This window comes from Pteropus medius, unplaced genomic scaffold (genome assembly GCF_902729225.1).
Source record: "Pteropus medius unplaced genomic scaffold, Ma_sr-lr_union100, whole genome shotgun sequence".
NCBI lineage: Eukaryota > Metazoa > Chordata > Mammalia > Chiroptera > Pteropodidae > Pteropus > Pteropus medius.
The window spans coordinates 4,593,987-4,617,606 of NW_024354498.1; the positions used below are offsets into that span (position 1 = coordinate 4,593,987).

Sequence of the window (23,620 nt, forward strand, 5' to 3'; positions counted from 1 at the left end):
TGCCGATGGTTCACCACTGCAGGGCAAGACTCATTCTATCTTCAGACTTGGTGTCAAAAGCCAGCTCTACTAGATTACACGTGCAGATTCAGAAACCCTTCTGGGAGAGAAGTTTATAGTATTTGGTATAAGTCACTGCCTCTCTCATTATTGTCCACAGAACCATTCTACATTTTCTGTGTTGGGATGAGCACAGAAGAAGGATAATTCCACATCCAGACTCCAGTTTCAAACTTAGGAATTTCATTTTTTCTGTAGTAGAAAGGAAACACTGAGAGGTATAGGAGTGAGTACCTTTAGGTCTTTGAAAAGGAGGAAATATATGAAACTTACCAGCAAATGTTTTTACATACAAATCTCTCAATTTTGACCCTTTTTTAAAAAGTAAAAAGTGCATGACTCTAATTTGGGGCAAAATTTTTCTCTTTCAAGACTTAGGCATACTGTGATATTCTATAGAAAATAGGTGATTTAGTTTATCACTTTTATATTCCGAGTGAATGGTGGGTTTTGGTTTTTGTTTCTTCTTTACAGTGCTGAAAATGAAAATTCTCTATTGTGAGGCACAATGAGAGAATGGATTTTTTGTTTCCTACTAGTGAAAAATTCCCTGAGAACCAAAATTTAATATATTAATAAGAACTATTCTTAGCAATATCTTTTTATACTATCTTTTTCTAATTGCTAATTATTTCTAATTTTGTTTAAAATATTTTAAAAAACTAACCAGAGATGTGTTATTCCAAGAAGATGGTTTAGGGTATGTGTGTGTTTTTTGTTTTTTGCCTTCTTCTCTTTCTTCATATCATTTATGGTTTTTTTGTTTATTTTTAAAACATTTCTTAAATCAGAATTCTGTAAGAGATATGTATAAACCTGAGGTGTAGTGCTTCCCTGTTTGGATTTTATCTCTCTGTTTACAATACCGTAATATGTTTTTATATTTTGTTTAAAGGAAAATATAGCTATTATGATTGCCAGCATTTGAAACACATAGCTAGATTTAGGATCATTCTTTTTAAAATTACTTTTAGAGTTTATTTTAATTAAAAATATGAAATACATAGCAGTACATACTGATTAGTATATATTTTGACAGTACATATAAAAATACACAATTTTCGTCAAGTTGCTCACTAGGTACTTTGAATAGTTTCCATTTTAATATAACAACTTATTTCGTTTTCCTTTTTAAAAGGTTTATTTAAATCTTAAAGGTTGTTATTTAAAAGATTTTTTAATAGAACATTATCAGCACCCCAGAAGCCCTACTCCTGTTGATCTCCAGTCATAGTTTCCCCCTTTCCAAACGTAACCACTGCCCAGACTTCCTAACACCATAGATTAGTTTTATCTGTGTTTGAATTTTTTATATGCACTTTCATCTATTTTTTAGCCTTTTAATCTGTTTGACTTTAGGGATTTATAGAATTAAGAAAAATGTTAAATTAAGAAAAATCATGATGCACAATGTAATAGGGTAAGATGAGGGTTAAGAGAAAGGCGTAAGGACCAGAGAATGATTCTCATGCAATATTTTAATCACAGTGTGGGAAATCCATGCTGTGGATAACTATTTATTAGATACCACTAATAATACAGATTTATTTTAAAGGAGTATGTAACAAATTTTCGCCTTTTTCCTAGCAGTAATTATTTTTCTAGTCAGATGAGGGTGTTTTGGTACAGGGTTATTATAGGGTGACTTTCTGGCTGAACTTTTTTGCATGTTTTATCATATTGATGGACCTGTTGCAAGTGATTCATGTGCCTTCCTGTCTTAACGCATGTATCCATCAGGGATGCATGCCAAGTTCTCTCCAATTCTGGCATCAAGGCAGGGAAGTGTTGCTTGAAACAGATTGCCTCTTGAAAGCAGAGAAACTAGCAGACCTTTGCTCCCTGCTACACATGCCAGATGCTGTGATATTCACTATTAATTGATAAGATCTAGAAAAGATGTCTGTTGAGTCTATTTTGATAGCATCTGATAAAAATTCTAAGAGGAAATCATGTTTAGTGTGTGTAAAGATTGCTAAAGTGAGAGCTGTCTTTTTCTTTTAACATATTGTACGAAAAATTTCAATCATACACAAAAAGTGAAAAATTTACAGTGAACACTCACATACACACTACCTAGGTTATACTATTATGGTTTTACTATACTTGCTTTATCACTTATCTGTCCATCTGCCCTTCTAGCAATTCATCAATCCATCTTATTTTTAAAAGCATTTCAGAGTAAGTAATTGGCATCAATACATTTTCTCTAAATACTTTAGCACGCATATCATTAACTAGAGTTTAGTGTTTATTTTCTTTTTCTTTTGAGGTAAAATTTACTTACAATGAAATGTATCATCATAAGTGTATATTTGCTGAGTTTGACAGGAAAGTGTCTTTCTCTGAAAGGAAATAAAGCAGGGGCTCTGAGGAAGAAGAGGGACTGGAAGTCTTTTGCAGCCTTTGCCCTGTTTGTGTGGCTGTTGGTGAGAAATAGAAGCTGTCCTGGGTTCTGGCTTGGATCACCCTGAGTATTCTGGCCCGTTCCCAGCATATATGTGTGTATTGGTGAACTCTAGCTAGTGGCTTCTCTAAAATGAGAGTTTCTACTTCCACCGTAGCATTGTTGTCAAGGAGTACAGTGGGTACAACCAATAGTGCTGATTGGAGGGTGCAGCTGCTCCTCTTGACCACTTCCTGAGTTCCTCGATAAGAAAGTTATTCTCTGGAGAAGAATGGCAAATGAAAGCTACTTTAAATATCAACTAGTTATAATACCATAGGCTTTTTTTAATGACATTTAATTTATTTTCTGCAATAGGGTACAAGATGAATGTATCATCTTGGCCAATGTTCCTGTTACGTACACTGAATGGATCTGAATTGGCACCTGATACAATCTTTAAGAAGGTAAGAAAGGTCATAAAAAGCTTCCATCAACTGGGCTGTTAGTTTTGTTTTTTTCATGGGGGCACTTAAATACTTCGTCTTCTCTGACATGGAACAGCAAAAATGCTTTTTAAATTACTGGATTGGATAGGGGTAGAGGGGGTCGAATATATGGTGACAGAAGGAAATTTAACTTTGGGTGGTGAACACACAGCGCAATACACATATAATGTATTATTGAATTTTATACTTGAAACTTATTTCATTAACCAATGTCACCCAAATAAATTTAATTAAAAAAATAAATTACTGGATGGGCAAATGTATTAATCTGCTAGGACTGCCATATAACAAAGTACCCAGACTAGGTGGCTTAAGCAAAAGAAATTTATTTTTTCACAGTTCCGGGGGCTAGAAATGTAAGGTTAAAGTGCCATCAGGGTTGTTTTCTGGTGAGGCTTTTCTCCTCGACCTCTTGTCTGTACTGGTACTGTCCACGCACGCACGGAAGGAGAGGAGTCTTTGGTTTCTCTTCCTCTTATACGAACAACAGTCCAATCAGATTAGGACCCCGCTTTTATGACCTCACTTAACCTTTAATACCTTCTTAAAGGCCCTGTGTCTAAATATAGAGTCACATTGGGGGTTAGGGCTTCAATTTATGAATTTTGGGAAGACAGTCTGTCCACAATGACTTAACGAATTTATTTTCTCAGAGCTCTGGAGGCTAGAAGTTTGAGATCAAGGTATTGGCAGGCTTGGTTTCTTTTGAGACCTCTCTCCTTGGCTTGTAGGTAGCTGTCTTCTCATGGATTTAGATGTCTGTGTTCTGATTTCCCCTTTTTATGAGGACACTGGTCATATTGGATTAGGGCTCACTCTAATGACCTCATTTTAACTTAATTACCTCTTTAAAGACCCTATCTCCAAATACAACCACTATTCTGAGGTACTGGGTGTTAGGACTTAAACACGAATTTTGGTAGGAGCACACAATTCAGCCCATGACAGCAAGTCATAAAGAAAGCTCAATTATAATCATCCACTAGTCAAAATGAATTAATATCTTGTTTCTTGACCTTAGAGAAAGGGGTATTCTACTGGAAGCGAATGTCCTTGCTATTTTATTTATCTTCAGAAGCTTCCCTTCACTTTGCTATGTTAGTTATCTCTTTGATATTGGAGAAAATGATGATGGGCCAAAAAACCACTTGAAAGTTACTTGGAGAGATTTGGTTTCAGAAGTAAAAGCATGTTAAAAAGGAAATAGTTGTTATATAGCAAAGGGAAAATTCCAAAAAATAGTTTATGTTCTTGAGAAAATGTTGAAAGAGTACACTGTTTTAAGAAATAATGAATAAAAGCCAACTTTTAGTTAAATTATGAGTCAAAATATTTCTTTCTCACACTTTGTTCTAATTATTTTCTCAGTCACTTAACTTTTACTGCAACTGTTCATATCAGGAATGGTAAACATTTTTTAAAACTTTCGAAGAAGGTTAAAGACAAGGATTTGACACATCAATTAATATGACCCCTGCATTGCAAAGAAAAATTCTTTGAGTGCAGCTTTGAGCAGCATGAATGCTGAAAGTGGGCTTGCCCTACCAGCAAGGAATACAGGCAAATGCAAGCCCTTTGGGCAATGTGTAATGCATATGTAATGCATAACAAGAGATGTTTAGCGGTAGTCTTATTAAGCTTGGGCTGTGGCTTTTAAAAAGCCATTGAATCTCTTTTACTTATCCAAGTGTTTTATCAACTAGTCACATGCCACATGTCATACACATTATGTTTTTCATTATTAAAATTATAAAAGTAGTTCACGTTCGTGTGGTGGGAAAAAATCATACTATAAACTTAGAATGAAAAATGAGTATCCCTTTATCCTGTGTATTCCTGTGTTCCACTCTTCTCTCCACATTGAAGTTTTTATTTATAGTCTTCCAGACCTTTTTCTGTGCATTCATTAGCATATGTGGGCTTTTATTTTTTTTAAACATAACTTGGAATATATTATATGTGTTGTTCTGTGATTTGGTTTTTCCCTTAAAATATGTATATTTCGGAAATATTTCCATTTCATTTCATACATATTTCAGGTTGTATTGTATTCTTCTGTGATACGGATTACCATAATTGGTTTAATCTCTTCCTAAGGATGAATGTTTAGGTTCTCTTCATATTTTTTTTTAAATCATCTACAGTGAGCATTTTTGTATGTGTGTGAATAGCTACATTCTTAGAAGCAGAATTGCTGCTTCAAAGGGAATGTATGCTTTAAGCATTGATATATACTGTTAAATTACATCCCAAAAGGGTGTTCCGAGCTGTGCTCTATTACTAGTGGAGGTATGTTTGTGTTCCTACACCTTCACTAACACTGAATATTATCTGTCTTTTAAAATTTTGTGAATCTTTTTTTGGGAAGTGAGGATAAGGAAGGTATCCCTTTGTTGTAATTTTCATTAAACTTATTACCACTGAAATTGAGCTTTTTAAATGTGCTTAGCGGTCTTTTATTTTTCTGTGAATTGCTTGATTCTTGTCTTTGCCTGTTTTTCTATTGGAATTCTTTTCTTACTCTTATTGATTTGTAGGTGCTGTTTTTAGCCAAGCTTGAAACTTGGCCAGGAGCCATCTTAAATCCTCACTCCTCCTTAACCCTGGCTTCTGGATAGCCAATTAATTATAAAGGCCTATGCACTCACTTAGCTTCCTAATTATTTCTTTGTTATGTCTCTTCTTTCTAACCTTACTACCATCGCTGCCTCTCATACAAAGCTTTCCTCTTGCCTGGACTGTTAGCCTTAAAACTATCTCTAATCTTCACCTTTCCACGTAACTGCTAGAAATATCTGACGTAGAAGCTTTACCATGTCATTCTCTTGCTTGAAACTCTTTTGAAGTTACCAGTTGCACTCAAGATGAATTATAAGTTTATTAATATGGCCTTTAAGGGGATGTATGATCTGATTTATGGTTTACACTCCTTGCTTTGGATTTTATGTTCTAAATTGCTTATAAATAGCCCATCGATACCACGTTTCTTTTTAGAGCTGATTATCTCTGGTTAACTTCTGTTTTCTTTTAAATTCAAGTCAGGTATTAAATCTTCCAAGATACCTTCCCGAATTCCCCCTCTCCATTCTTATTATTCTGTACACCTTTTGCATATCTCAACCTATGTAGGTATTGGATTATACTATTAGTTTCACTGTCTCTTGCTTTCTAGACTGCGAGTTCCTTTTGAGCACTTAACATGTCTATATTCTCAGTGCCTATCATAGGTCCTGGTACAGACTGGTTAAATGAATGAAGAAAAATTGAGTACAGGAAGATGAATACATTTAGAGAGAGAAGATGGGTTTTGTTTTGGACATGTTGGGGTGCTTGTGGGAAATTTGAGGAGGGATGACTACCACCAGACTGTTGGAAGTAAAGTGTTTAGAACTTAGAAACAAGGTTTTGCTTGGGTACGAGGATTTGGGTTTTGAGTTTCTAGCTTAAATGGTAGTGGTGGAAGCCTTGAGCATGAATGAGCTAGTTCAGAGAGAATATATAAAAGAATGGAGTGTCACGGTTAGAACCTTGGGAAATACCCACTCACCTTTATAATGTATAAGTGCTCATAGCAGGTACTTAAGGTCAGTTAGGAGGAAAGCTGATTCTTCATTTTATTTTATTTTAATTACAGAGGATTAAAAAACATTTAAATAAATCACTTTACAATATCTAATAATTTTCAAAAAATCTATTATTCTGCATGTGTTAAATATTCATTTTTCAATTTAGAGCTCAAAGGACCCAGCCCAAGGGGGAAGAGGTACATTATTTTGTAGACAGTTTATTATTTTAGCAGAGTAGAAAGCTGATTCTTTACGATTTGGTAGATAGGAAGTTCATCAATTACATTAGTGAGAACTAAAGACCAAGTAAACAATGTCCTCACAGAGTTAAATTTGTAGTTGTTGGGGCAGAATATTGATAAAGTTCACTCCTGATGGCCTCAATTTACTACTCCGAAATAGGAAACTGACCAAGGTTGGAGGGAAGGATTCATGTGTAGACTGAATGTCTGCTGTGTTCTAATGAGGCAGAAAGTTTATTTTCTGGCGGGGAGAAAGTCAGTTAAAAAGAAAATAATAAATAATGAGGATATGTTATTAGTCTTAAGGTGAATGGTAAGGTTTGGAATAGCAACTGTACGAGATGGGAGAGGGAATGGCCTAGGGACACACGACAGTATTTTGGAGGGCTCAGCTAAAGACAAAGACTAAATATGTGTGGCACTGAAGGTAGTAAGCATGTGGGACTTTTCTTTAGCTGTACTCAGCAACTAAGTGTAAATAGTTAAAGTGAATTGTGATACTGAACTTTACAACAAGCACAAGGGGTTAAGTTGGTTTTGGGTGCTGAGAAGAAAGTGGTGACTTGATGCTCTGTAACCTAGATGTGAAGGGGTGTGATAGAATATTAGAGTATTTGGTCCTATTCTTTATCAGTGGTTCTCAACTGGGAAGGAGAGCAATTTGCCCCCAAGGGGCATTTGGCAATGTCTGGGGATGATTTTGGTTGTTATAACTTATGTGTGTGTGTGTGGGGGGGATGCTACCTAAATCTAGTGGGTAGAGACCAGGAATGCTGCTAAACTACAATACACAGAATAGCCCACACAACAGAATGTTCTGGCCCCAAATGGCCATAGCGCCAATGGTTGAGAAACTGATCAGTATTAATCCCTTGGTAATATCTTCTAATTCCTAGCTTTAAATACAATTTAAAATGCAGATGACTTTCAAATTTCTATTTCCAATCTAGACCTTTTGCTCCCAGATCAGACTTGTATATCCAGCCTACCTACTCAGCATCCCCACTTGGTTGTCTAATACATCTCAAACTGCTCCTCCTGCAGCTATTCCCATCTCAGGGAGTGGCAACTATCCTTCTAGTTCCTCAGACCAAAAACCTTGGCGATTATTTCTTTCACACACTATATCCAGTCCATAAGGAAATCCTGTTGGCTCTATCCTCAAAATATATTCAAAATCCAAATACTTCCTGCTATCTCCATTGCTATCCTACTGGTACAAACTACCTTTATCTCTCACTTGGATTGCTGCAGTAGCCTCCTCATTGGTCTCTTTATTTATAACCTTACAATCTGTAGTCAACCAGAGTATTCCTTTTAAAACATAAGTGAGATTACATTAGTCCTCTGTTCAAAACTCTCCAGGGGCTTCCCATTTTACCCCGAGTAAAAGCCAGACTCCTTACTTACAGTAGCTTCATGGCACTATATGATATGGCCCTTCATTTTCTCTGACCTCGTTTCCTACTGCCCTTGCACTTGCATACTACATTTTAGCCCCTGTTGCTTCCTTGTTGTTTTTCAAACATTTCAGACACATCTGCTTTAGGCCCTGGCTGTTCTCCCTGCCTAGAACACTCTTCCTCTAGATGACTGCATGATTAATAATCACCTCCTTCAGGTTTCTGCTCAGTCTCACCTTCCATAGGAGGGCTGTCCTGATTACCCTATTTGAAATTGCACGACTCTTCCCACACAGTGCTCTTTGAATCTCTCTTATTCTGATCTACTCTTTTTTTTTTGGATGGCACTTAGCTTTTCCAACATATAATATATTTTACTTATAAATAAAATAATATATTTTACTTATAAAATAAGTAATAGATTTTATTTTACTTATTTTTACTTATTTTTATATTTTACTTATTTTATCATGTTTCTCATGTTGTTCTTTGCTAGCAGGTGAGCACCACAGGGATGGGATTTTTGTTTGTTTTTCTAATTAACATATCAAGAACCTTCAGTAGTGTCTGACATGTAGTACTCAGTAAATATTTGTAAATGAATAAAGGTTAAAGAACTAGAATTCTTGACGAGGTCAAAGAAGTAGTTGATTAAAAGTAGGGAAGTAGAAGTTAAGGATAGGAGTTTGCGATCAGAGGTAGACTGGGAATACAGTTGTAAACAAAAACAGTAAAAAAAAAAAACCTCCTGCTCTTATGAAGCTTACTTTCTAGCTGTAGAAATGTAAAAAAAACCATGGTCGATAAATAAAGTATGTATATATTATGTTTGATAGTTGTATATACTAAAGAGAAGGGAGGATGACATTTTAGATAGGTTGGCCAGGAAGTTCTTGCTGAGATGGTGCCATTTGAGTGACGATTTGAAGCAAGAGAATGAATCATGAGGCTACGCGGTTAAGAATATTCCAGGCAGAGGGGTAATGCAGATAATGCTGAGATTGGCTTCAGAGTTGGTAGGATTCGGGAAGAAATATTCTTTAAGAAGAACTGTATTGTAGATAAGCAAGGAGGGAGGTTCAAAGAGCATTCTTTACTACTCACTTTCTAGAACAGCATCATTTTTTTTTCACAATAAAAGAATGATCTCTTGTTTATTTTAGCTATTTCTTTTGCAAATTTTATCTTTGTGTTTAGGAAATCATTCAAGAGCTGATATTGACCAACCATACCATATACTTTAAAAGCCACTAAATTTACTTTGATATAAATGGTATATGCATTGATATGACATAAATATCATTACCTTTTGTGGACAGCAGAGGGAACCATTTTGCCAATTATCTAAATCTGGAGGTAGCTTGTTTTGAAATAGCCTTTTCATTTACTGTTATGTAAAAAGCAGTTCCTTTAATTTTTTTAAAAAAATAAAGACTGGTTTTCTTCCAGAGAGCTCTGTTAATATTTATTTATATGGCTATACTGACGTAAGTAAATTTGATAGGCTATTCATGAAATTTAGAAGAATTAATAAACAGTATGAAAATCTTAAGAGAATAAATTGCATTTTGTCTACGATCATTTTCTGTTTTTTGTTGTTGTTGTTGTTGTTGTTGTTATTTACCAGCTAATAGTGGTGTTGATAACGTACTGTGTCACATTGGGATATCTTTTTGGTTATACATTTGAATCTTAAACTTCTTTTTCTCTGCTATTCCTGTCTTATTCTGTTTTATAGCAGAAAAATGTATACGCTATTTGAACTTTTGCTTTGCTACAGAAAGTCTTACTCTGTTATATGACAGTGTAAGCTCCCGGGATCCTTACGTGTGCCTTGAATGTTTTCTGCATTCTGTGAATGTCCGGTACAAATTTATCAACTACCAAGGTTATCTTTTGTTAAATATGCCCCCCCATATGTAGTAACAGACAGTTGATCTTTGGCCACTTCATGAAGTGGCAGTATGTAACTGCTTCTTACTATTTAGTTATTAAATACTTTGCTGACTTTGAAGGTGGTTTTAAAGAATCAAATTAATATGTAATTAAAAGGACTTTGAAGGCTAATAATTAAGAACTTTCGAATCGCAAGGGTGTAAAGGATAATAGTGGAAACGTATGGGACAGTGAGATGGGTTTAAAGGGGGCATTAAAAGAAGGAACCAACCTACCAGCTATGTTTTTTAAAAAACATTTTTATTTTTATTTTTTAAAAATTTGTTTAAATTAGTTTCAAGTATAGAGTACATTGGTTTGACATCTATATAGTTCATAAAACGATCCCCTCAATTGCTCCCTCCCTCCCCTGGAAATTTATAGTTTGGTAAAAGAATGAGTTGAGAGCTTGCTTACTGTTCTTCAAGAGATTCCTTGGTTCATTCCATTTTTTTTAAATGCTTGTTGTTGGGCACTATGCTGGAAATAACAATGTGAATAAGATGTAGTACCTGCTTTTGAAAATCTCTTAGTCTCATAGAGGAGTGAACATATTCCAACAGTAGTTTCAGGCAAGAGTGCCTCTGTTTGAGGTGGGTGGGAGTGAGCACAAGTTGGTGGGAGAAGCCTTAAAGAGGCCAGGAGAGCTGGGTGTTGAAGTGGCTGAGTTGAAGTTGGCCAGGCAGATGATGGGTTAGGGTGTTCCAAGGAGTTGACTGTCTAGGTTTAAAACCTAGCTCTGATAGGGAATGCAGTTAGCATTAATATGATGGCTAGGTGGAGGGCCAGGGGAGGGAGGGAACAATTGGGGGGATCATTTTATGAACTATATAGATGTCTAATCAATGTGCCGTATACTTGAAACTAATTTAAATAAATAAATAAAAAAATACAATAAAATCTAGCTCTGGTAGTATGGTGTATTCTTAGGCAATTGTATATCAGTTTTTTCATCTGTAAAATGGGGATAATAATTTACACTGACTTCATAGGGTATTGTGAGAATTAAATGAATATATGGAAAATATAAAATAGTGCCTGGCACATACTAACCAATTGAAGGTTAGCTTTTAATGTTATTACTGTAGAGATATAAGGGGTACACTTGGTAGGTCATGATGTTTGAATTTGTTAAGGGAAAAGGATGCCTCAGTGGTTCTCAGCCTTGGATACATATTAGAATCACCTGGGGCTGATTCACGGGCCCCTCCCCAGACCAGTTTATTATTTTCTCTGGTGGTGTGGCCCTAGGTGATTCTAATGTTAAGTTGGGCTAAGAATCACTGGTCTAGGACTATTTCCAGGCTTCTGGTTTGGGTGATTGGGTTGTTGATGGTGCTATTTATTAGCATAAAAAGCAAATTGAAAGAAAAGATGTTGTTTTTAACATAGCACTTGGGGTTTCTAAGAATACTTTTAGCATTTGCATGCTTTAACTTTTTGAAACTAGGGAATACTTGTTTAATATTGGCGTGTGGATTGGATAGCATAAGTGACCTCAAACTATATGACTTTCATGTTCTTATGTCTGCATTTTATACTTTGAGTTTCTTTTTGGATATTATCCGCTACTGTTCCTTCTCTTTGGACTTATTACCTTTCAGCATACCCTATAATTTATATATTTGTTGATTTGTTTGATTCTTGCTTTTAAAATTTCTCGTTGATTGCTTCTTCCCCTTTTCCCCACCCAACCCCCAACCACTATTACCACCACCACTAGAATGTAAGCTCCACCAGAGCTTTGATCTTTTTGTTCACCAATGAATCTTAAATTTCTGGTACATAGGATATATATTTCTTGAATGAATGAATGAATGAATTACTGTCAAGCTGGTTCTGTTTTGTTCCAGGTTCTTGGCTCTGCTCCATAGTAAGTGAGATGTTATGCAGAGTTTCAGAGAAATCTGTGAGAATGGTTTTCTTCTTGTATTTAATTGATAAACATGGAGCTTAATTTTTGATTGCTATAGGTTATGAGAATACACTTGAGCAAATGTTTCTTAATACATCTGAACAATGAAGACTTCTTTTTTTAATGTTTTGGTAGGAACCACCAAAGCCACCTATAAATAATTTTCAAGTGGGAATGAAATTGGAAGCTGTGGATAAAAAGAATCCGTATTTGATCTGTCCCGCAACAGTCGGAGATGTTAGAGGAGATGAAGTGTACATTACCTTCGATGGCTGGAGTGGAGCTTTTGATTATTGGTGCAAGTACTATTGTCGAGATATTTTCCCAGTTGGGTGGTGTCGTCTGACAGGAGATGTATTACAACCACCAGGAGCTCATGGTAAGATAATAAGTAACTACATGATCTTTTATTTTATTGAAGTTATGTCTAACTGCTTTTGGCATGGTGGTTAGGACTTCATGCGCAACTGGAGCAGCAGGCAGAACAGTAAGGGCACTGTCCAGGCTAGAGAACTGGAGGTAATGAAGGCTATGGTTAGAATTCTTGAGAGCCAACCCAGCATCATAGTCTGAATTGACAGTCCACATTGGAGAATGTGGGAAAAGCTATAGACCACACTTGGACCATTGAAGCCTTGCTGCTATAAGCATTTTGGGGTTCAACTTCCTTTATAGTTGATAATAAATTTAATATCACACGTGATATTCCATTATTTATATCTAGAAGATAGTTTTTAAAAGATTGGGCATAACAACTGTTACATGTTTTATGTGATTTTGGTCATATTTTTCAAGTTAAATGGATACTTTGATAGTCTTAAGTAAAATCTACACATCTGAAAATTTTGACTCTCTAGAAGCTGTTGTAGATTAACATGTTATTTTAGTAATGTCTTTATCAGTCGTAATGCCGTGCTTCGTAAGTTGAATACTGTGGTTGTCTAGATATTTTCTTTCAGAGAAAAGTCATCAAAACATTGAAGCTCCTTGATGACTTTTCCAAGGACTCAGACATGTCTAACCTGGTCTTCTGCAGTGGAGCAACTGCTGACATTTAAGAGGGGTCTAAGCGCAGAATCCAATCATTGGCCTAACTTAAATGTAAACCTATTAGTGTAATCAAATGTAAACATACTTAAAATTTACCTCACTAAATTGTTTATACCAGAAAAAAGAAAGATGGTTATAGAAAATGAGTAGGTAAGGTGTGTGGACGGCAGTGGCTAGGTAAGAGCATATAGCCATATTATAGTATTGCCCCCTTATCCACAGGGGATACGTTCCAAGAGCCCCAGAGTGGATGCCTGAAACCTTAGATAGTGCCAAACTCTGTATATACTATGTTTTTTCCTATACATACATATACTTTATGGCTTCTCTTTAGCTATCTGAATTGTCAACATCACTATTCTTATACTTTGGGGCCATTATTAAGTAAAATAAGAGTTACTTGAATACAAGCACTGTGACACTATGATGCTTTGACAGTCAATCTGATAACCAAGATGGCTACTAAGAGATTAACAGGTGAGTAGTATATACAGCGTGAAGGCACTGGACACAGGGATGATCTGTTCCAGGCGGGACAGAGTGTGACAGCATGAGATTTCATCATACTACACAGAATGGCACGTGGTTTATTTCTCTCATTTTCTGTTTAATATTTTTGAAGTATATTTGATCATAGGTAACTGAAGCCATGGAGAGTGAAACCACAGATAAGAGGGGACTACTGTATTCTTATAACTGCTGTTGGAATCTTTTGTAATTTGAGACTTTAACACATCCCATTATAATACAATACTACATACCATGATATTCTTTTTATTAAGTACCTCTTTTACCACGTCTCTACTGCCATAATTTTAAGAAGCAGGTATTAATGATTGATTTTCATACAATTTAGTATGATACAAATTTATGTGCATGTGATGCTAGGATAAATGATGCATAGTCTCTCTCTCCAGGAAGTTTACCTTCCAGGGATGAATGTAGGGATAGACTTTAAAAAGATACGATACAGAATTAGCAATGCAAAATAGAGATGTGTGCTGCATATGAAGGTGGTCTAAAGACATCCAGTCGGTGTGGGTTGGAAGGAAAAGTGGTTGGGTAAAGGAAAGCCTCCCAAAAAGACACATGATGTGAATATTAAGAGAGGAGGAGTTTGCCAGGCAGAATGGAGGTAATGGTAGGGTGGGCACATCACAAAGGTTAAAATTCCAATTTATCCTGAAAACCGATAAGTTCATTGTGGGGTAGGCTGACTTTGGAATGTATGTCCAAGAATGCTGTTGTCCTCCAGTGTCTGGTCTCCCTTTTTTTTCTTGGTAACACAATTTGGCTGCCTAACATAAAGGTTACATTTCCAGCCTCTCTAGCAGTTAGATATGGCCATGAGACTAAGTACCAGTCAGTGGAATGAAAGTAGTGTGTTCTACTTCCAGGAAGTATATTACAAAGAGATGAAGGTACCATTCTCTCTTCCTTCTTTCTGCTTCTTTCCCGATGCTAGGAATGTGGTGGTTTTGGGTAGAGCGCCATCTTGGACCTTGAAATGGAGACCATATTCTAGGCATAGTGGAATGGAAAACAGAAAGTCTCTGAGAACTTTGTGGAGCAGAATTTTCATACTAGCCTGTTACAGACTGTTATTTGAAAGAAATACACTTCTATGCTATATAAACCACTATTCTTTTAGGTTTTTCTGTTACTGTTAGCTGAACTTAATCCTAACCAATTCAGGGTAACTTTAGGACATCCAGGTGGACATGTCCATTGGCTAGCTGCACCTGCAGGTGTAGAGCCTAAAGGAGATAGACCTTGGTTGACAAAGGAAGTTTGGGAGTTGTCATGTTCATTTAAACAAATATTCTTTGCATCAGGTGGGATTATAGGTGCTGGCAGGGGGTGGGGTGGTCAGCTTACATGTCCTGTTGATAGTAGTAAGTGGTAGAAGTTTGGGCTGTGGTTTTAATTGTACATGTGTAACAGATGGAGGTAGAAGAGGAGCAGTGACAGAACCTTATGGGTCAACATTTAAAATAATAACTCTCACACTTGAATCATCTGGGGGAGCTTGTTACAAGGCCAATGCCCTAGAACTCACATCTATGAGTTCTGAATCAGTAGGTCTGGAGTGGGGCTCAGGTGTTTCCATTGCACATGGTTTGAGGCCCAAACTTTGAAAAACAAAAATGAGGGATGGATAGAAGCCAGAAGTCAATTTAGGACACTGACAAAAAGTTTACATAAATGTAAGAGTCACTAGGTTTGTTTTCCCAACAACAGTAGAGGAAAGATTTAAAGGATAAGTGTTCAGCTCTATCAAATGTAGCATAGAAGTCAAGAGGAGAGCTCATTAGTGGTCTTAAGTAAGAGTGGTTACTAGACTTCTTTGAAAAGCCAGATTTTAGAGAGTCGAGGAGTAAAGAGGTGCAAAGTGTTTTAAAAAATGTGGCTTCATCCATACTTTCTGAGATTCACCTCCTCTGTCCTTTTGATTTTTTGGCCCGTCAGCCAGTCTTTTAACTGGAGCTGTTAATCTATTTATTATAACTACAGCTATATTTGCTTTTCAGTATCTCACCTTATTTTGTGCTTTTTATTTGCCCCACCTTTTCTGTTTTGTTTTCCTTTTTTTCCCCCTTTTTTGGATTATTTTTTCTCATTCCATCCCCCTCATCTTCTTGTTTGGAAGTTGTACACTGTATATTCTATCCTTTTAATATGCTAGGAATTTTAACATGCTTTCTTAATGGAAGTCTGAAATTAATCAATGCCTTCGTTCTGTACTAAGACAATAAAAGGAACTTAGAATATTCTATCCATTTATCCTCTTCCAATTCATGTTGCTACTGTTATGTATTTTAATTAATTATATCTTTTGGGAGTCCTATAAGCTATTATTACTGTTGTTTATATAGTCAGTATTTGTTGAGATTTACCAACATATTCAACATATTCTTTGTTCTTTATTCCATCTTAGCATTTCAAACCTTTCATCTGGATTATTTTCTTCCGCCTGAGATGGCTCCTTCAGAATTTTTTTTAGTGAGGATCTGCTAGTGGCACACTCTTTCATCTGAATATGTCATTATTTTAACTCCTTTGAAAGCCATTTTCTCTGGCTGTTGAATTCTAGGTTCTATTTTCTTTCAGCACATTGAACATACTCTTTTGCCTTTTGATTTCCATTACTGTTGAGAATTCTGCTGTCAGTCTATTTTTTCTGACTAATCTGTCATTTTTTCCTCTAGCCACTCTAATTTTTTTCCCTCTTTAATTCCGCGCCCCCGCCTTCCACCCCTGACCTATGGATGTTGCCATCTCCCCTCAAGAACTGTATCTCTGAAGGCAGGGCATCTCCTCCCACACACTCGCAGCATGCACCCGAGGCCTGACGTACCCGGGGCCTGGCACCCCTGGCGCACTCGGGGTGCCTGGCGCACCTGGGGTATGGTCCGTGACTCCACCGGGGGTGCGAACCCAGGACCTTCTGCGTGTAAAGCAGATGTGCTAACCACTTCACTATGGAGCCGCCCCCTAACCACTCTAACTTTTTATATCATCTTTGCTGTTTTGCAGTTTCACTCTGATAATTCTTAGGTGTGGGTTTCTTTGAATCTTGGTATCTAAGTAAAACCACACATATACAAATACATTGTGTACTTTGAATGTGAAAAAATTTAAATGTTTGATATTAGATTTTACTGTTTTGAGGATTTCAAATGGCTCAAGTAATTTGACGTTGTAAAGTGCTTTTCATGACTACTTTTTGAATAAAAATCATCCAAACCGTGTTAAAGTGGAATTTGAAATCAGAGGAATAGAAACTAAGATGTGCCCACTGGAACCATATTCTGTTTTGTAAAGATTCGCAGAAGAACATTAGGATTTGAGGGAAAGTATGATTAAAAATTGTCAGTTGATAACTCATCTAAAGACATTGCATGTAAGATTTTTTTTTCAAGCATTGCTTATTAATTACAGATAGATTAATAGTGTTAATACTGTACTTACACAAGGTGAAATACTCTGAGTAGAGAAAACATTTACTTTAGCCAATAGATCATTCATTAAATGGCAACTGTCATATAAAATTATCATTTCTTAGATATAATGTGATATATTCTTGAAAGTAAAATATTATAAATTATTTTTATTATATTTAATATAAAATTTTTCTCTAATAGAAAAAGTAATAAGTGCTTAGAATGAAAACTTGCGAAAAGCATGCAGAGATACTATGGCAAACAGTTTGATCTATATTTGGCTTCATACTGCTTTCTTTTTCTTTTTTATTATACATATACCTTTAGAGCATACACACATGGCCAAATCAATATAGAAATGTTGAAATAAGTTATGTTATAGTTATTCTTTAGAATAACATGGAACAATTTAGAAGAATAAAAGTGTTCTTATTTACTAAGAAAGAAAGCTTTCCAAGATGTATGTGAAAAAAGCAGTCTCCCAAAATACAGAGTATAATACCATTAAGTCAAAACAAAACAAACAGGTACGAAAGGCCATATATCAAATCTGCAGTAGTGATTATTTCTGGAAAGGGGTGTAGAGTGATGAAGTGATAATGGGAACTTTTGCTTTTATCTGTGGCTTTTTTTAAAAAACAAGAATGTATTTGTATATTATGTTTGTACTTTAAATTAATTAAAAATTTTAGTTCGAAAAGGGATTATCCTGCATAATCTACTTTCTTGCCTACTTTTTCATAATATATTGTGATTGTTTTCCTATGTAAAATATATCCCTATATTAAATTTTATTTCTATATGTATTCTATGATATGGCTATACCATAATTTATTTAACCAAACTTCTATTTTGTTTGACATTTGGAATGTTTCTAGATTCATATTATTAAAGTAGCTGATGTGATAAATATATATTTGTATACTCCTCTAATTATTTCCATAGGATAAATTTGCTAAATCAGTGGGTATGTTTCTAAGGCTGACAACTTGTCTTTCAGAAAAGTATATATATCCATTTCCACTCCACACAAGGGTCGATGGAAGTGTTTTTTTCCTTCTCCGGTTAACTTTGGGCATTATCTTGTTACTTTTGCTAATTTAAAATGTTATTTTAAACATTTCATTTTTTAGATAACTAGTAAGGTTGAATCTTTTTCTTTCCATATATTTTGGCCATTAATATTCCTTTATAGTTTTCTTGCTACCTACCTTTCCCACTTCTTTTCTTACAGTGTTCCTTTCCTTATTGATTTGAGTGCTTTCTTAGAAAAGTAGAAAAATTTTTCTCAGTCATTTGCTTTTTAGTGTTATTTAGGGTCATTAAAAAACTGAAATATTAAATTTATCGACTTGATATTAAGTAATTTAAGGGCCTTAGAGTTAATTTTAAAAGGCACAAATATATTAAATTAGTTGAACTTCATAAATTTAAAAAAAATCAGTTGTTTTCATTAATTTTGAATATTTCTTAAACATTTGGAAATATTTGTTTTTTCAACCTTTATGTAATTGTTTTTCAACATTTGGGCGGGGGGTATATCACCTAAAACTGTTTCAAATAATTAATGACTAAAGATAATTCACTATTATAATTTCTTTAAGAAAAGTAGTGAGGCATCCATGAATGCTACTTGATTTGACTGTACATTAAAAAACCACTTATTTAAGCTTTACTGGTTTTCTGTTCAAGAATAGTAATAAATTTAATTTACTTTAAAACTTTTTCTAACAAAAAATTTTTCCCTGTGTTAACACTTCTATAATCAGAAACAGCTAAGTTTTTATCAGGCTTATCATTGGTAGAAAAACCCACTGGGAAACGTACCTTGAATAGAAAATTCAACAAGCTGTGTGGTTTTTCTCTTGTTTATTTAGGTTTTCCTTTCTTGGTTTTTGTTATGACTCAATCTTTCAAAGCACTTTGCTTTTGGTTGGTGCTGTCACAGCTCATCAGATATATTTTGGAGACCTGTACAGGGTGTCTGGTGAGAAAGAGGAAAGAAGTATGTGCTGCTGTGTCCTTGGTAACTTAAACAAGACCGAGTCAAGTAAAATGAAACCAGGTCCATTGCAGATTTTCTTCCTGAAGAATTTATTTGATCTTGCTGTTTTCTGTTTCAACTTGTCCCCTTCCCCGCCTTTGTATCTTATATCTTATTTAGTTCTCTCTAAAAAAAATAATAGATATTTAGGAATGCCCTATAAGTTATTGGTTTCCTCTCATTATTGCCCTTCTTTTGTCTCCAGCATATATAGTTACAGGAATTTATAGCCAGTCATTCCATTGAAGTCCAAATATTTCATACATGAAGGATCAAGACTTAGAATCCAGCAACTTAGAATTAGAACTGGGACTACCATTATTTTAAAGGCTATGTGTAATTTTTTAAAAATCTTTTCTTTTTCCTGTCTTTATTTGGGCATTTTATAAACAAATAGGTTAACTATTTTGTTCTTGTAATTTTATTTATGAACACAATAAATGTAGAGGTTTTCTTGTCTTTTGAGCAATTGGAGAGATTCAGAAGTAGAGGATTCTTTTTAAAAGTTTACCACAGTATTAATTTTATTCTAGTATTATATAGTATTCAAAAAATTTTTTTAATAAATTGCTACATTGTAAGCCATTATGCCTGGCTTTAAAGGTACTTAAATACTTTTAAAGTTAACTATATAAATTAAACTTTGAACTTACTGGTTTTATTTAACTTAGCTTTGGATTTATGCATCATTGATTGTAAATTAATCACCCACACTGGTGTGAAGTGTCTGTCATCTTGTAGCCTAATTCTTTAAGCATTTGTGACCATACAGATCAGGAAGGAGGGAAGCAACTTCCAGATGTTTTGAGTATAAAGTTGCAGAATCCCAAGGGTTTAGAGGAATTCTTCTGGTCCAGAAGGAACTGTGGAGGAGGGGAAACCTAGAATCAGGAAGGTGTAGCCAAGCATTCCTGTTTAGTGACACCTTAAGCTGTCAGTGACCATCTTAACTCTTTTCTTGATAAAATCCTTCATAAAATCCCGCCCCCACTTCACGTCTCACAGAAACAGCTTTAAATTACAAGTAGAACTCAATGGTAACGGCATTTTCTTCACAACTTTGTAAAACATTTCTGATAATGAATATTTGATAGAGCTGGCATATTAAATTTTCTTTGTTGCTAATTTAGACGTAAATTACATGAATAGGAACTTTCTTCTTAGGATTAAAGTAAAAAGTTTAAGTGGATTTTAAATGTAATTATCTTGGACACTATTGGCTTCTTTGAATACTGCTTTATTTTGTTATGCATGCACATGCACACATGCGTGTGCATGTGTGTGTGTGTGTGTGTGGTCTATTTTTTCTTAAAGTTTTAAGGGAGTGCGTTTTAAAATCTAAACTTTTGATCTTTTTAAAAAAAATTAATCAATTTAAATAATAGCCTTATTTTGTAAAGCCCTTCCTATATAACATTTTCCTTTTGAACTGTTTCAAAGTCAGTCTTTTGAGAAATATTTCAAAGCTTCTATTGAGCAAACAAGTAGTAGCTCTACTCCCCATCCCCACCTCATTCTCATTTTTTAAGAAAACAAAACCAGAAATTATGGCTTCTTTTTTCTCTTTGTTCAGATGCGTGCAGAGGAGTGTATGGTTTCTATAACTTGTGTGTTACTTCTCTCTAAATTTTAAAGTTAAGATTTTATAGTTTTAGGACATATCTTTACCAACTTTTCCCCTTTTTTTATGACTGTATATGTTCAGTAAAAACCACATGAAGCAGCATTTTTCTCTGTGTTATAGTAGGGCCAAAGTAACAGAGGTACATATAATTAAGGCTGTAAAAAGTTCAAGGTGTCACTCTTATCAGAAAGCTTCTCAGTAAACACTCAAGTATTCATTCAGATTTTTTGCCCTTAATGTAGCTTATAATAAAATGCAGACTACTATACCTAACATATTTAGTACTCTTCTCGTTTGGTATAAATGAAATAGTTAGAAATGCTATCAACCCAAATTATTCACTAAGGAGCCATGAAATTTAAAACAGCTGATATTTTCTTATTCATATGAACAGCATGAAACAAATGTTTTGCTTGTGCAAATGAGACAGCTATTATGATGCAAAGAAGTATCTTAAAAACCAAACAAAAATGTCCTTTCTTTGTTTTAGGTATTTCAGCTAAATACTGGAGTGATAACATGCAGAGCCTGGAGCCTCTTTCTTATTTCTGTTCTATGATATATTTTAACAAGTTCTCCTGAGACTATTAAAGTGTCTTGGTTTTAGGACATGTGGTCCAGTGGGGATAACTTTGTCTACATACGCAATGCGTTGGCTGTTAGATTTTGCATGTCTTGTCATTTCTTTCCAGAGTCTCTGACCCAGGGTAACCTTTGGTTCTTCTCTGAAGGCAGGAGTGAAGGAAGTTTGAACAGGTGACTGATGATCACGGTCTATACAGCCCACAGACAATATGCGAATTACTTTAGCAGCCCTCTTAGTCCCCTCCTCCTATCCCCACCCCCTTAAACCAACAAATGCAAATAGCTTCATCCCCATTTGCTAGAAATTCAGGCTTGCTTGGGCAACATGGGCTTTGTTGTTGCGCGCTTTCTTCAGAAAGGCAGTATTATTCCTGGTAAAGGAGAAAGGCTATATCGAGTGGAGCCTAAATCACCTTAATGGTAAATGCAGCAACAACTTGTTTCTCAGGAGTATTTCCAAAGGTAGGAATTACCCCACAAGTTTCTTTATATTATAGTTGAAGTATGGTTAAAGAAGTTCATTGTCTGCTTTGTTAGCTTTTGTATTCTAAACATCCCAGTCATTTCTGTTATCTCAAAAATCCTGTTTTGTTCTAAATATTACTTACTGAAATTGTTGGCACTATTATTTGATTAGTGACTTCTAAAAATTGTTTTATGATACCAGGGAGAGGTCAGTCTTCGGTTATTTCTACTGTAAAAATGGTCTAAAATAAAAAAGGAACAACTCTATTGTAAGTTAAACTTGATCATTTCAATCTCCAGTTTGTAATGAAAAGTGTTGCCAAAGTTTTTTCTATAGCTTTGAGAAATATAACATAATTTTCGCTGGTATTACATGAAGCTTATTAAAAGTATTTTTTGATACAGAACTGTGTATAACATTTTACTAAATAAATATTGTGTCAATACACTTAATATATTTTGTGGAAATTATAGCGGTGACTGCTATGAATTTTTTAAACAGCATAATGGAAGTCACTGCACAGAAGTCATTCAATAAGAAAAAATGCTGTGGTTTAAAAATTGAATGGCTTTTAAAAGCTCAGTATCGTTAGATGAATTATGACTTGACCTGAAACAACTGAAGTTGCTTCTTTTCATGTGAACTTTCTTCTGGAAATATTAAAAATTTTGGCAGTGGTCATCTTCTTTAATAATATTGTGACCAAAATCTTAGTTCTTTTGAAGTGGGCTGTTGTGAGTAGGGATTGTGGAAAAAAAAAAAAGATCTTCATGGGAAGCACCTCCATGAAACTGAAGGGAATTTTGTACAAAGCATCTGTGATCAGCAAGTAGAAAACAAATGTATTTTAAAAACAACACTCTTAAATTAAAGCCCTTCTAAATTCTAATTGTGATTTCTAGCTTGTTTTTGCATTTTTATGATTTCCTTTCTAGGCTGAGTACTTATGAGATATGATTATATAACAGGGTAGGAAAACCATGTCGATTCTACTAAATTAGATTTTCTTATTTTAATTTAGCATGCATGCACAGAAAAAAAGGCACTGTCATTTAGGTACAGCGATAAACAATTTTTACTGGACTTTTGTATTTGGTTTAAATTAGAGAGGTATCCTTTAACTTTGCAACTGTGTTTGGGAAATTTTTCCCCGTAACATTTTTACAAGTTTTCAGTAACCTTAAGATAGACATTCTGTGCAAATTAACGTGTGTTTTATGAGGTGTATGAAGAGTTTCTTCTCTCCTCTTTAATATGTTTATCTTAGATCTCTAAGCCCTGTTTTGAAATGGGGCAGAGGGGAGTGGATCAAAGATACAGATCCTTTTAGTATATTTGGTTTTGGGTTAGTTGTCCAGACATAATTTTTTAAAGCTGCTGGAAAAGACATAGTACCACTTCCCAAATGGGGATTTTCTGTCAGACTCCATTTACTTTTCTGAGTGAATGATTTATTTTTTTCTGTTTGGGAGTTACCTTTTATTATATGTTTAAGGCATTTTTAATACTGTGAAACTGTGGTTCTTGATATTGAGAAGGAAACCTATGTGGGTCATCAAGGAGACTCAAGAAGGACAATGTAAGAGCTAAGGCAACAGAGCTGAGTTTGTTCATACTATTGGACCCCAACCATGCCAGCCAAACCATCTCGGCTTGGTAAATGATCAGGGAACTGGGCAGAGCCCTCAGGTTAGTAACAGTGCAAGTTCCCAAAAGGGGGTTAAAATATGCATAAAAACCGAGACAGCTACTACTAAAAATTAGAGATCTTATAGATCTTGTTTTCCTTTGTAAGTTCTCCAGCGTTTACCATCCCTTTTCTTGTAGTGATTAGTTGTAAAACAAATAAACCATTTTAAATGAAAGGGAGATGCTTGAAAAGAACTTTTAT

General features: G+C 35.0%; 1 protein-coding gene across 1 annotated transcript in view; it reads left to right on the forward strand.

Annotated features, from left to right (window-relative positions):
* Positions 1–23,620, forward strand: part of SCML2 (Scm polycomb group protein like 2) — a 64,721-nt gene that overhangs the window by 9,747 nt on the left and 31,354 nt on the right. Inside the window, exons 5-6 of the mRNA XM_039852256.1 lie at positions 2,825–2,913; positions 12,152–12,395. Of these exons, the coding sequence (XP_039708190.1) occupies positions 2,825–2,913; positions 12,152–12,395 (333 nt within the window). The remainder of the gene's footprint in view (positions 1–2,824; positions 2,914–12,151; positions 12,396–23,620) is intronic.